At 37.3% G+C, this 15,846-nt stretch overlaps 1 protein-coding gene across 1 annotated transcript in view; it reads right to left on the bottom strand.

The window, feature by feature from the left end:
- Positions 1-11,362, bottom strand: part of SCN11A (sodium voltage-gated channel alpha subunit 11) — a gene marked incomplete at both ends in the record, with an annotated part of 95,600 nt that extends 84,238 nt beyond the window's left edge. The window contains 3 exons of the mRNA XM_079116159.1: positions 9,167-9,276; positions 10,467-10,577; positions 11,096-11,362. Coding sequence (XP_078972285.1) covers positions 9,167-9,276; positions 10,467-10,577; positions 11,096-11,362 — 488 coding nt within the window. The remainder of the gene's footprint in view (positions 1-9,166; positions 9,277-10,466; positions 10,578-11,095) is intronic.
- Between the last annotated feature and the right edge of the window lie 4,484 nt (positions 11,363-15,846).

Here is a 15,846-nt window from a genome sequence, read left to right as displayed (position 1 = left end):
TGAGAGCAAAACAAGGGGGCAAAGGAGAGGAGTCCCATGAAAATAGAAGGAAGATAAACACAGTAGCATAAGATTGAGGGAGTGGGAGGAGTGACAGGAAAAAGGAGAAAAGGCAGAACAAAATTGACCAAATTAGGCAATGTACATATTAATATACCACAGTGAATTCCACCTTTATGTATATTTGTAAAGAACCAATTTTAAAAACAATAAATAAATATAAATAAGACTAGTAGAGTAGAAAAAGGGGAACAGAGGAGGGAATAGGAGAGGGAAAGAAGAAGTACTGGGGACTTAAATGGAGTGAATTATATTCCACGCATGTGTGATTATGTCAAAATGAACCTCACTATTATGTATGACTATAATGCATTAAGGAAAACATTTTTAAATAACATTTTATCAATGATTTCCCAAGAATTTGCATGCATGTGTATAATTTTTTACATATTGGTAGTTTTATATAATGATAGCAACTAGTTACAAGATACAATAGGGGAAAGATCAGATTTACAATTATGACAAAGACATAAAATTCACAAACATACATTTAACAAGAAATTTGGAACATCTATGTGAAGAAAACTTTCAAGCAAATCTGAAGGACATAAAGGACTAAGTGAAAAGACATGTTCTCAGTGAGTTCTAACATCATAAAAACATCAGTTTCCTCCAGGTTAATTTATAAATTTTAATGCCATTAATAAAACTAAACAAGTTGACTATACAATTTAGGTAGGAAAATAAACCAACAGAAACAGTAAAAATCCTCAAAGGAGGAGCAATGAGGATGATGTCGGGTAGCACTAGAAATCATAAACGAGCAAACTTGATAGTTAAAAAGTATAGTTTGGACATATGGAAATGCACACCAAGGCAGATATAGTGGTGCATGCCATAATACCAGCCACTTAGGAGCCTGAGACAGGAGGATCACAAGGTTGAGGACAGCCTGAGCAATTTAAGGAGGTCCTGCCTCAAAATACAAAAATAAAAATAAAAAAGGCTGATGTAGCTTATATAGATGTATCTCAGTGGAAGAGCATTCCTGGGTTCAGTCCCCAGAATTGCAAAAAGAAAAGAAAATGCAGACCAATGCAGAGGAGGAAGCCTAGAAACAATTCTAAATGGAGAAGAAATATCTCAAATTAGAAGATAAAAGGTAGACTCCTAAATGAATAAGCATCTGAGATGAAATATGGAATCAGATATGTTTATCACATTCTGTACTTGGATAAATTGTAAATTGGTCAAATGTTTAAGTTTATTTTTTAAAAGGAAATTATAGAAGCACTATAAAAGGCTATCTTTTCTCTACTGCATGCTTTTGGCAACTTTGTCAAGAATAAGATGGTTGTTGGTGTGGGTATCTCTACATATTCTTCTCCGTTCCATTGGTCTACCTGTCTGTTTTTTATGTTGACATTATGCTGTTTTTGTTACTATGACTCTAGCGTAATTTGAAATCAGATATTGTGGTGCCTCCAACATTGCATTTTTTCTCCCCTCAGGATTGCTTTGGCTATTCTGGTTCTTTGGTTCTTCCATATTAATTTTAAGATTTTGCTTTTCTAGTTCTGTGAAGACTGTCACTTGTCTTTTGATGGGGACTGCATTGTATCTTTTAGCAAGTGTTGCTGGGAAAACTGGATATCCATATGTAGAAGAATGAAACTAGAGGCCTATCTCTCACCCTGCACAAAAGTCAACTCAGAGTGGATCAAAGACCTGAGTATGAGACCTGAAACGTAGCAGGTGTAGTGGGACACACCTGTAACCTCGGTGACTGGGGAGGCTGAAGCAGGAACATAGTAAATTTGAGGCCAGCCTCAGCAACTTAGTGAGGCTGTAAGTACTTAGCAAGGCCCTGTCTCAAAATAAAAAATAAAAAGGGCTGTGGGGGCTGGGGTTGTTGCTTAGTGGTAGAGCACTTGCCTAGCACAATGGGTTCAATCCTCAGCACAACATTAAAAAATAAATAAATGAAATAAAGTAGTGTGTCCATCTACAACTAAATATAAATATATAAAATAAAAAAGGACTGTGAATAAAAAAGGACGGTTCAGTGGTAAAACTCTCCTGGGTTCAATCCACAGTATCCACCCTCCGCAAAAAAAAAAAAAAAAAAAATCTGAAACTTTGCAATCATTAGAAGAAAAAATAGGGGAAACACTTCAGCACATAGGTACAGGTAAAGATTTCTTGACTAGGATGCCAGTAGCACAGGAAAGAAGAATCCATAAAGGGAATGACATCAAATTAAAAAGCTTCTGCACAGCAAAGAAAACAATTAGCAGAGTCAAAAGACAACTGACAGAAAAGGAGAAAATCTTTGCCAGCTCTTCTCCCAACAGAGGATTAATATCCAGAGCATATAAAGCACTCAAAAAACTCAACATTAAAAAAAATCAAATAATCCAATCAATAAATGGGCAAATGAACTGACCGGACACTTCCCAAAAGAAATACAAATAGCCAACAATTATATGGGGAAAAAGCTCAGCATATTTAGCCACCAGTGAAATGCAAAGCAAAAACTACACAGAGATTCCTTCCCACTCCTGTTACAATATCATCAAGAATACCAATAACAATGGCTACACAAGCAACAATAAGTGTTGGCGTGGATGTGGGGAAAAATGCACACTCATACATTGCTGGTGGAGTTGCAAATTGGTGCGGCTACTCTGGAAAGCAGTATGGAGATTCCTCAGAAAACTTGGAATGGATTCACCATTTGACCCAGCTATCCCACTCCTCAGTTTATACCCAAAGGACTTAAAATCAGCATACTACAGAAATAATAATTGCTCAATTGACAATAGCTAGATTGTGGAACCAACCTAGATGCCCTTCAATAGATGAATGAATAAAGAAACTGTGATATATATACACAACGGAATACTACTCAACCATAAAGAAGAATAAAATTCTGGCATTTGCAGGTAAATGGATGGAGTTGGAATATATCATGCTAAGTGAAATAGGCCAAGCCCAAAAAAACCAAAGGCTGAATGTTTTCTCTGATAAGTGAATGATGATATATAATGGGGGTGGGGGTAAGAGAAGAATAGAGGGACTTTGGATTGTGTAGAGGGAAATGGGGTGGGAGGGGTGGGGGAAGGAAAGAAAGTAGGCAAGACAGATATTATTACCCTATGTACATGTATGATTACACGAATGATGTGACCCTACATGGTGAATAACCATAGAAATGAAAAGTTGTACTCCATGCATGTACAGTGAATCTGTAAAGATAAAAAATTTTTTTAAAAAAAGAATATCAGTAATGATGAATGCTGGTGAGGATACAGGGGTAAAGGAACTCATATACTGTTGGTGGGAGAGTAAATTAGTACAGCCACTGAGGAAATCAGAATAGAGGTTCCTCAGAAAGCCAAAAATAGAACTACCTCACTCCTTGGTATTTATCCAAAATAATTAAATTCAGCATACTTTAAAGACATATCCATACCCATATTTATCACAGCAAAATTCATAATGGCCAAGCTATAGAACCAGTCCAGGTGTTCATCAATGGATAAATGGATAAAGAAAATGTGTTATATACACATGATGGACTTTTATTCAGTCACAAGAAGAACAAAATTATGTCATTTGCAGGAAAATGGGTGGAAACCATTATTTTGAGCAAAATAAGTCAGACTCTGAGAAAAAAGCACTATATGTTTTCCCTTATTTGTGGAAACAAGAGGGGAAAAAATAGGGGTCCCATGAAAGTGGAAGGGTGACTATTAGGGTAAAAGGAGGGGTTCAGGGGCAGGGAGGTGAGGGAGTGGAGGGTATTGGGGAGTGAAATTGATCAAATTGTGTTTTTATGTACATGTGAATATGCCACAGTGAGACCCTCCAGTCTGTATAATTTGGGATGCATCCATTTTTTAAAATGCACCTTAAGAAAACCTGGGAGGATTCTTGCTGGGTGCAGTGGCACATGTCTGCAATCCTAGTGGCTTGGGAGGCTGAAGCAGGAGGATGGAGAGTTCAAAGCCAGCCTCAGCAAAAGGGAGGTGTTAAGCAACTCAGTGAGACTCTGTCTCTAAATAAAATACAAAATAGGGCTGGGGATGTGGCTCAGTGGTCGAATGTCCCAGAGTTCAGTCCCCAGTACCAAAAAAAAAAAAAACCTTAAAAAAAAAAAAAAAAATATATATATATATATATATATGGGAGAATTATTTATGACTTAAAGCTAGAGAGAATCTAACTGGAAGTCAAAATCCATAAGAATAAAAGAAAAGTTTGTTAAATTTTACTGCATGAAAAGAAAAACATGTACAATTAAGAGACACTTGACTCCTGCTGAAGGTGGTGGGGGCATGAGGAGGTTTGGAAAACCCTTCCACAAATAATGAGTATTAAATAGATGAAATATATAAGGACCATTATTTGAAGGTCCTCAAAATTGAACAAAAGTCCAGGTGTAGTAGCACACGCCTATAATTCCAGCAACCCAGGAGACTGAGGCAGGAGAATCCCAAGTTTGAGACCAGTCTCAGCAACTTAGTAAGATCTCATCTCAAAATAAACCATATCCCTGGGTTCTATCCCCAGTATTGGGGAAAAAAAGACAGAAACTGAAAGGAAAATTCCTTTAATGTATTTAATTGCCTATTTATTTATTTTGTGGTACTGGAAATAGAGTCCAGGTCTTCACACATGCTAGGCAAACACTCTACCACTAAGCTAAACCCCCAACCCATGGAAACATCCCTTTTAAAGGAATTTAATTGCAATACCTGAGATTATGAAAATGTTTAACTATTTTGGTCTGAAAGTATTTTTCAAACCCCATACTCCTCCTCAACATTGACAAATGACTCTAGTCCTGAAGATAGAAGGTGGCAGAGGATGGGTTTCAGAGCTGTCAGAGAAGATGAAAATTTAGAGAGAAAATCCTGGAAGCAAGAGGGAGCTGAACAGAGGCCAGAAAACACTGATATAACATGCTTACCGTGCTAGAATAAAAATCATCAAGCAAGAATTCTATAGCCAATGAAATTACCTCTCAAAAAATACAAAATAAAGATATTTCCAGATAAATATAAACTGAGAGAATGGGCTGCTGATGGAACTGAACCACAGAAACTATTAAAAGAGAATTAAATTGCATCCTTTGCTGATAAGTAGATGGAACTGAAGAACATCATGTTAAGTGAAATAGTCAGATTCAGATGTCAAGAGTCAAATGTTTTCTCTCCTATGCGGGAGAGAGAGTGAGGGAGGCAGGGAGGGAGGGAAAGGAATTAAAAGGTGATTTCACAAAAAAAGAAGGGAGACCAAGGGAGTATAACGGGATCGAGAGGAAGGGAAGAGAAATGAACAAAGGGAAGTACTGGGGAATGAAATTCTACCACATTATGCTATGTCCATGTGTGGATGCCACCATGAATCCCACTCACATATTTAATTATAATGGACTAAGTAAAATAATAACAATAATAATAATAATAATAATAATAGGGAAATCAGTAGAATAGAGCAATCAGATAAGAGGGAGGGTATAGGGAAGAGAAAAAAAAGGGACTAGGGAATGAGATTGAACAACTATGTGGCTATAGGAATGTGGAACAATGAATCCAATTATTATGTACAATTGTGTTGCATTAATAAAAAAATTGAATACATATTTATTAAAGGAAGTTATTCAGGATGAATAGAAATGACACCTGAAGATAATTTATATCTACACGCAGGAATGACTTTAAAAGACATATACCCACTTAAAGCAAAAGTCACAAACTGTATTGCTGGTGTTGTCCCACATATTAATTTAAATAAATGACAAATAACAAACAGATGTGGAATTATACTGTGGCAGGGTTCCTGTGCTTACCTGAAGCAATTCAATATTAACTGTCAGTACATTGTGATACATTAAGGATGCATAAGTTAATCACTGGAACAATCACTGAGAAAATAATGCAAAGACAAAAAGCTAAAAATTTAGTAGACAAAATAAAACACTAAAACATAACTAATTAATACTGAAGGAGACAGGAATGAAAGAACAATAGAATAGCAAAGGAGCAAAAACAATGAGATAAATGCAAAACCAATTAAAAGTGGACTTAAATTTAAGTATAATCATAACTATATTAAATGTAAATGGACTAAATATGCCATCAAAAGACTAATATCAGATTGATAGATCGCAAAAAATGCAAAAACTAATGATATAAATGCTCTTTACAAGAGACATACTATAAATGCAGATACAAAAAGATTGAAATAAAAAGATGGAAAAAGATATAACATGAAAACAATATAAGAAATGGCAGTAGCTATATTAATAATAAACACTAAAATGAGTATTGCTAGAAAGAATTCATTTCATAATAATAAAAGAATGCATACATCAGAAAGTTTTAATAATCTTAAATGTATGTGTGTCCAAAATAGTGCTGAAAGATGCACAAAGTAAACTTAAAAAGAGAGGAAGAAGAGACAAATCCATAACCACAGATGGAAATTTCAAGCCTCTTTTTCAGTAACTTATGAAAGCACTAAGTAGAAAAATCAGTAAAGGTATAAAAGATCTAAATGGCCCTATCAACCACCTTAACTGACCACTTATGGAACACCATGCCAAAGAACTGCAGCCTTCTTCTCAAGTGCACCTGAAACATTCCCAAGTCAGACTATAAGGCAAATTTCTCTTGATCTCGAAAGACTAAAATCTTATATACATTTTTCTCTGACAAATGAATTAAATTAGAAATCAATAACAATGAGACAAAGGAAATAACCAACAGAGTTAAGAGATCACCTGAAAAATGGGAGAAAATACTTGCAGCTTATTCATTGGAAAAGGAATTAAAATTCAGAATATGTAAGAAACTCAAAGAACTCAATAGAAAAAATAATAATAATCCAATTAAGAGTAGGCTCATTATCTGTGTAGATATTTCTCAAGAGAAGACATGTAAATGGCCAAAAAGTATGTGAAAAGATGTTCAACAGATACTTCGTCAGGGAACTGCATGTCAAAATCACAATGAAGGGGTATGGGGGAAGGAATGACAGGAGAGTGAAACAGACATTATTTCCTCATGTACACGTATGACTACATGTCTGAGGTGATCCTGCAATATGTATAATCAGAAAAAATGAGAGATTACCCTCTATTTATGTATGATCTATCAAAATGTATAAATACATTCTACTGTCATGTACAACTAATTAGAACAAATAAAATTTGAAAATTTAAAAAATCACAATGAGGTGTTATGTCACCCGTTAGAGTGACTATCATGAAAAAGATAAAAAATAACAAATGTTAGCAAAAATAAGGAGAAAGAGTAACTCTTATATACTGTTGGTGGAATATGGATTAGTACAGCCATTATGGAAAACAATATAGAGCTTCCTCAAAAATCTAAAAATAGAACTACCATATGATTCAGCAATTCCACTACTGAGTATACATGCAAAGGAGATGAAATCAATATACCAAAAAGATGTACTTGTACTTCTATGTTTATTGCTGCATGTTCATAGAGCTAAAATATTGAATCAACTTAGACAGTCATCAGTTGATGAATGGATAAAGTGTGGAGTATGTAAGTGTGGAGTATATACACAGTGGAATATTACCGGACTGTTAAAAGGAATGAAATTCTGTCATTTCAAGCAATGACATGGAAGTGGAAGTCACTATGTTAAGCCAACGAAACCAAACCCAGAAATACTTATATCACAGGTTCTCACTTGTTTGTGGAAACTAACTAAATAGGTCCTCTCAAAGAACAGAATCAAATGGAGGTGACCAGAGATTGGGGAGGAAAGGAGGAAAAGAAAACTGAAAGAAGTTTAAAGAAAAAAACTTGCACAACATATAAGAAAATATTTATCAAATTTAGAAATTTCTAAATTAATAAACAACTTATATTCTATATAGATATATGATTACAGACCCGTGTGACTGCACCATGTTCAGCCAGAGGAAGGAGAAGTTGTACATTTATGTCAGTGTGTCTAAATGCATTCTACTGTCATATATAACTACTTGGAACAAATTTAAAAAATTAAAAATTTAATAAAAAAGGCAACTTTCTGAAAAGTCAATTGAAATGACAAAAAAAAATTTAATTATACAATGGAGTCACTCAAATAAAACAGGATACATAGGCGAAAATGGGAATATACAATTCACAACTAAAACATCAGCAAGTCTTGCACATGAGGAAATTAAAGAAATATAAATATTTTAACAACATAAGTTGAAGAAGAAAAACTGAAAGCTGGCAAGAAGAAAAACTGATTAGTTAATAGAATATACCGACGATGGTAAATAGGCACAAATGTTTTGGAAAATATTTTGTCTACTTAGCAGTGTTATAATGTACATTTTGATCTTGGGAACCAATTTCTAAGAATCTATTCTGAAAAAAAAAATAGATCATTTTAAAATAGCTTCCTGAAAAAAGAGGCTGACTATGCCACTTGCACTTTTAAATACCAGAATGGTTAAGTGAACCATGGTTTATTTACCTGATGAAAATAAATCATCAAAGTGCATTCCTATCAAACCTATGTAAGCCCAAAGAAAACCGCTTAAGATTTAGACACAAATCAGGCACGTTCGGTTTATTACAAATGTAATATTTTTGGCACCATTGGCTTCCTCTTTGGTAGCCAATGAATGACAAAAATTAACACTATTCCAGGGTAGAGAAAGGGAGGGAGAGGGCGAGATTGTCTTGCAGGTACAAAGACAGCTAGATAAGAGGAAGATGCTAAGGTGTATTGTTTTTAAATATTTTGAGTTGATCATTACATACTATACACATGTAATAAAATGACACTGTGCCCCAGAAATATGTACGATTAGTATCTCAATTAAAATTTCATTCATTATTTAAAAAAAAAAAAAAAGTCCTTTAGGGCAGGGAATATAGCTCAGTGGGTAGAGTGCTTGCCTTGCAAGCACAAGGCCTTGGGTTGAATCCCCAGCACCGCAAAAAAAAAAAAAAAAAAAAAAAAGGCCTTTAAAGACAATTGTTAGAAAAAAATGTACACAAATAAGTCTGACTGTGCCAGCCTTTCCATTGGGGGATTGGGTTTACTGGGGACTTGTTCTTTCTCTCAACTTGAATAGATCTGTTTTGCACTTCAGGACAGGTGAAGGAAGGGAAGTACTCACTCAGTAGTGTCTGTCTCGGTACTATTGCTTTCCTTAACTTGAACCGCAGCCATGAGCACACAGTTGACAATGACCGTGCAGATAATGAACATGCTGAACAACGTGACCAGCTCCCATTAAGGCAGATACTCTGTGGGCGATGCACCCCAGGAGCCACCATCCTCTAACTGTAAGACTCAGCTGAGAACAACTCGTGCCTGTCCCCTCTGCGGAACTGCCCCCTGCCAAACCGAGAGCCACACACCCTCATCTGCGGGTCTGGCTGACACAGACTTACACAAATCTGGCCCCTTGCTTCAAAGTTGGACAACGCTATGCTAGTCTGGTGCCATCCAGGCTCCAGAGCTCCTCCTGGGATCAGGCTCAAGCAGACTTAGACGAGACCACCGTCTTGCTTGGCTCTTTCTTTTGCCCCATCTTGCTTCCCTTTCTCCCTCTTTAGAGAGCACTCCTCTACTAAATCACTTAAATGACAGTCCCCATCTCAGGTCCTGTTTCTAGGGAAACCAACTTAACTTCATTACCATTCTCCTCAATATTTTATTATGTGTAGTAATTCATGTTTTTTTTTTTTTCACTTCCCTGTGCCCAAAATGGTCTAATGTCCCCCCTATCCTCTGCACGCATCAGAAATGCTTAATAATTTCTATCTGTCTTTACCCTTTAAAACCGAGGCTGCAAACTCTGTCTTAAGAGGCTGGAACATCATACATTTGCAAAGTCAGCTAATGCTGCTTGCTCCATAGGAGGGGTCCAGATGGGGTGAAACAGAGCATGTATGCCCCTCTAAAAGAGGCGATGATTTCTCACAATGTCAATTTTTTCCAGGAAGGAATGTAGCCTAGACATGCCAGAGATTCCATTTTGCAAGAGAAGCTGGAAATCTGGCCTTTTCATGTTAGAAAATGTCCCCAGAATGTTTAAACACTGTGTAGGTCCAACACAATGCATTTGTCCAACCAATAAGGTGCATAGGTTACCAGTTGGCCAGCCCAGGGTGGGCGTCCGCTTCAACGCTCCTTCCTCTCCACACTGCCACTCCCATCCTGCTGATCTCTCTCTCTCTAAACTGTCTGCCATTTGTTCTCCTTCTGAAGATAAGGATCCCATAGCAGGGGGCAGGGGACACACCTGTTGACAACCAACCCCCAGCACAATGCCCATCAGTGCTGCAGTAGTACCACTCAGACAGTACTAGCTGAACAGATGAGTGTTGGCTTCCACTCACTCGACATGTAAACCCCCTGGAACTTGTGCACCTTTCGTGTGACCTGGACTTAGCAAAAGGATATGAATGGACCAGGATTCTAATGGCTAAACTTCTGATTGGATTGAAAGGTCCCAAAATGAACAAGGCACGCTTGGCACTGAAGCGGTAGATTGTTCTCTTCTTGTTCAACACCATAAATGTCTGCAAAACACCAAACGTGGTGGGAATTAAATACAATGACAGCGATATTTATTATGAGTTCATTTACAGAAAATTCAAGGGAACCACAGGCTGAGTGAGTCCTGGTTTGACTTTTAACAAGAACTGCAGTTTTTGTTTTTGCAGAATTATTCTGAAGACGGAGGTATGTTTTGACCAGCAACTTTGTGACTCTGGAGGTCAGTGAATGTCCCCACATGGATTAGGTCTTAAGATAATTGTTGGAGTGTGGACTATTCACACAAAGAGATATGATAGAGGATCCAGAAATGTGTGAGTATTTTTGATTATCTGTCATAATGACAGGGTTCTACTTCAGTAGATATGTCTAGGGATGCCAAAAACAGGACAAATCTGTTAAATGGTGCATTGTCCCATCCCGAATGCCCAAAAGGGCCCCATTGAAGGACACCAATCTGTGCCCATTTCCTCTTAACCTGTCTTCCTGGGCTCTGGGAATGAAGCAACTCCTGAACAGCCCAGCCTCCCCGCAGAAATACCTTGTGATTTCTGTAGTACGGGTCCAAGTCTTCCAGGGGCTTTGCTATCAGGTCACGGGGAATGCTGCCATAGAGCTTGGGCACCTTCCTGGAGGCCTTTAGGTCAAGTTGAGGTCGAAGCTCAGGTTCAGCCACTGTCTTGTCTTTGGACTTCTTTTTCTCTTTTTGGACAGCAATCCGCTTCTCTATGGCAGCCAGAGAGTCAGGAGTGAAGGGGCGGAAATTCCGCTCATCTGGGAAGATCACTGGGTAGCACCTGTCCTCCATCTTCACCCTTGTAATGGAGACAAACTGCAAATCCTCAGGGAGCCCTCAGGAGGTAGGAATGATGCAGTCCAACCTGGGTTTCAGTCTCAAAGGCTGATCTACAAGAGTTGAGGTTGGGGAGAGGACAGGAAGGAAAAGGGCGGGGGAGGGAAAAGGGGAATCATAAACTGAAATAGATTTCCAAGTATGTATGAGTTTGTTGGGATGAACCCAACTACTATGTATAACCATAAAGCCATAATTAAAAAAAAAGAAAGTTGAGGTTGAGGGGGTTGGGGACTCATTGATTGTGTGGCAGATCAGAAGTGACCACCACTGTGGGTATAGCTGAAATTTTAGGTATGTATACACAAGACTGAAACAGAACATCATTCCTGGAGGACCTGGGAATAGCTGAATTCAGGAACCAATGAGCAGAAGAAGACCTGTCTCTAAGACTGAAACCCAGATAAAGTTATAACCAGCAGAGAGAGAGAGAGAGCACGTGCAGACCTGTAATCCTTGGCAAAGATCATGGACTTCCCCCTGTATGTAATGGGGAATTGCTAGAGGTTTTGTTTTTTCATTGTGATGATGATGATTACTATAGAGGAGTAACACTATGAGGATTTTTTAAAAATCCCTCTAACTGATGGGAATCAACAGGGCTTGAGACACAAGGTTGAAGGAGGTGATCAAACCACAGAGGGGGTTTGATCATGGAATGGATGGATTTAAGAGTTCCTTAAGAACAGCCTTGACCAGGGAGAAATTTGAGAGATGGTCCTTACCAAGGTCCCTGGGTTGGTGCCCCACACTGAGATAGCACTAGGAAAGCAGGAAGCTTTGGGGGGATAAATTCAGTTTAAAACACATGGAGTTGAAGTTGCTTGGGAAACCTGCAAAGCAGAGAGAACCAGAAGCACTTGAATACAGGGAAAATCACAGTTTATACATGTTACACTCTGAAAATAGCATACGAGAAAAAAAAATATGCTCTTAAAACTTCTCTGGAAGGAATACTGAAGAAGCATCCCAATGCCTGTCTCAGCAAGGTCAGTACAGCTGACTTTTCTTTTAGCACCTCCTAAGTTAAGCCCCAAATAAGGTAGTTGATGGTGCTTACAGGCAATGTTTCTCTTTAAATATGCATTTGGCAGGTCAGTGTAATGCTGATGCCATTTGAGTCATATGTCAATTGAAAGTAGATGTGGGACTACAGATTCACTATGCTCTATCCCATTAAGGGTCAAGCTCATTATTTATGGTCTGCATGATAGAATTGTACATGCTCCTTAAATCAATTTTTCTCTCCTTCCTCCACTCTCAGAAAAATATATCATTGAATTTGTATAAATGAAGTGGACATATAATGAGACTCCACTGCATTTGGCTCTAGACCTCACGAAAGATAATTAAGATGAAATTAAGTTTTTGACAATCAACAGCATATGGGTGCTAGTTAATCCTATAAAATTCATGGGTTGAAAAAGATCCTTGGGTTGGAGTTGCTGCTCAGTGGTAGAGCACTTGCCTAGCAGGTGTGAGGCATTGGGTTCGATTCTCAGCACCACTATAAATAAGTAGATAAATAAATAAAAAGTTCATCAAAACTAAAAAAATTAAAAAAAAAAAAAAAGAGTCAGGTGCAGTGGCACATGCCTGTAATCCCAGTGGCTCAGGAGGCTGAGGCAGGAGGATTGTGAGTTCAAAGCCAGCCTTGGCAATGGCGAGGCACTAAGCAACTCAGTGAGACCCTGTCTCTAAATAAAATACAAAATAGGACTGGGGGTGTGGCTCAGTGATTGAGTGCCCCTTAGTTCAATCGCTGGTACAAAAAAAATATTTTTTTTTAAAAGAGAAAAGAAAAGAAAGAAAGAAAGAAAGAAAGAAAGAAAGAAAGAGGTCCTGGATGGCAGAAACAAGATCTTATGCTAAGTTATAGCAATGTCCCCATTGCAGGGCTACGGCCATAATCATGTGACTATTAAGAAACTGGGAAGTCTGACCCTACCATTGTGACCCTGGGGAATATTTTGCCCATGTTCTTAAGGAAAAGAGATTTGACATAAATATCACAAAATAAAACTGGTAACCCCTGAAACCACACACTTAATATTTGTTATAGATAATAAAACAACTGAAAAACTATATCTTAAAGGTAACATGGAAAACTGCAAAAATTGACTCAGGGGAAAAAAAAGATTTTAAAACTGTCAACTCAAATAAATTTGACAAAATAAAATGCAGCAAACTTGTCTTGCTTATCAAAATAATGTGATGAAAAAACAAGTACTGCTTACTACTTGACATAGAAAAAATAGGACATGGGAATAACAGCTGCACCCACAAAATCTTTAAAGTGATAAATTAATAGAAAATCAATATGGCAATACTATAATTGGTAAAATTTGGAATGAATGGAATCTTTATTGTGAAATTTATACAAAAAATACTTAATTCTGAAAGTTTTTTTCCTGGGCAGAAAAGAGATTCTATTGCTAAAAAAAATTAATTAAGTGCAAGGATTTCCCAAGTTCTACTAATAATCAAGTACGAAGACAAAATTTTCAAACACTAAACGACTCTTTACAAAATAGTAAGTTAAATATGTGCTTCCATTCTTTTTTAAAGTTGAGTAATATTCCATCATATATATATATATATAAAATACCACATTTTCTTTATCCATTTATCTGTTGAAGGACATTCTACTGTCATGTACAACTAATTAGAACGAATAAAATTTAAAAATTTAAAAAATAATAAAATAAATAAATAAATAAATATGTGCTTCCAAATAATGAAAAGAAGTCAAAAGAGGTAGATGCATGAAATCCAAGACACAGTATACTTAACCAAACTACACAATAAAGCATTCCAAGGCGAATGCATTTCAACAGAATGAAAAACAGGCGTCCTGGTTAGAATCATAAGTCAGAGAACTCTGAGAGAAATCCTTAACGTTTAAAGAAAATTCTGTGCAACAAGGACTATGATGAGGAACGTGGTTTTTCAATGTATAAAAAAATAAAGGTGATTAGAAATTCCATTTAAAAGTTTTCTAAAGACCATGGGTTACACAGGAAGTCAAATAAAAGATCTGAGCAACTGACAGAATATAATATTAAAAAAGAGAGTCCATTCAACCTTGAGGTCTAGGACCTTCTCCTTTATGCAGCAGTTGACATCAGAGTCCTCTTTACTCTGGTTCAAAATAAAACTTTAGGCCTTTGAGCCTAAATTAGCAGGAAAAATGTTAAATAATAATGGTTATCTATTAATTTTTCATTTTAATAATCATTCCAAAGATAAAGTTGAATTAATGGTAATTACAGTATAGGATGCAAATGTTATGAATGTTTTCCTCCAACCTGGAGTTAAGGTGAAAAGTAGCTCAAGGCTACCAGTTTCCTCATCTCAGACACTTGGATAGTCAAGGTATTCTATGGCAGGTCAATCGATCAAGCAACACAAACATATCTACCCCTTAAAGTGATATAGGTAATAAAATGCAAAACTGCATTTAAAATACAAGTAGCAAAACCGAAAGAATTTTGATTCGAGAACCAAATATGATTGAATGTCCTTAAATGTACACTGCATTTATACAAGGGGAAGGTAGAGGGATGGCTTTCAGTAAGCTGAATCCCTCTTCCCCGCTGGGACACTTCTATAACTTCTATTCAAGCATGATAAATCAAGAAATGGCCCTAAAAATGAATTCAGAGTTAGAATGACAAGGACCAGAAGAATTAAAAACTGAAGTGGTTAAAAGTGAGCCTGGGTAGAGAGATGAAAGTGGAAACATTTAATTTTTCGTATTATAATATTTCATATTATATCCTTCCCAGCATTTTCCCCCTTTCAGCTATTTGAATTAGGAGCATGTGTTACTTTTATTGAATTGTAAAAGGATTGCAAAAATCCTTCAGGGACTCAAAATATCTTCTGATTCAAAATAGAGAGTCAAGTAGCAGATATAATCACAAATTTTAAATCCCCTTGAATCATAAAGGAAACAAGAATAACCTCAATTTGCAGTCCTAACCAGGAGGTCAACAACACGAACTAGGACTTGTCATGGGGAAATCGGGGACTCAGAAACCCCGAGGAGGCTCTACCAGACCTTCACCAGGTAATAGGGCTAGACTTTAAGAAAGGCCAGGAGCTGCCTGTCAGAGGGCTCTGCTCCAGCTCCTCTGAGGACCAGCCCCTTGCCCAGCAGGCTCACAGACCCATTGTCCCAGAATAGACAGAAAACAGACGCTCACCTAGGAAAGAGGACCAGGGCTTCAGTTCCCTAAGAAGAGACCCTGCATTCCTGAGATATTCCCTTGCAGTTAAGAGTCAGGCGTTCAGCTTTACCTTGAATCTATGAGCGTTAGAGAAGACTTCATTGTTCATCTAGTCCTGTGCTGGGAGCTGGGGGTGCAGAGTGATATAAGCACCACCCCAGTCCTCAAGACTCTTACAGTCCTGTGAGGAACCAGGTAAGAAATGAT

The sequence above is a fragment of the Sciurus vulgaris genome (assembly GCF_902686455.1).
Source record: "Sciurus vulgaris genome assembly, chromosome: 16".
Classification (NCBI taxonomy): Eukaryota; Metazoa; Chordata; class Mammalia; order Rodentia; family Sciuridae; genus Sciurus; species Sciurus vulgaris.
Note: the sequence above shows the minus strand (reverse complement) of the source record. Positions and strands in the feature narration are given on the sequence as shown.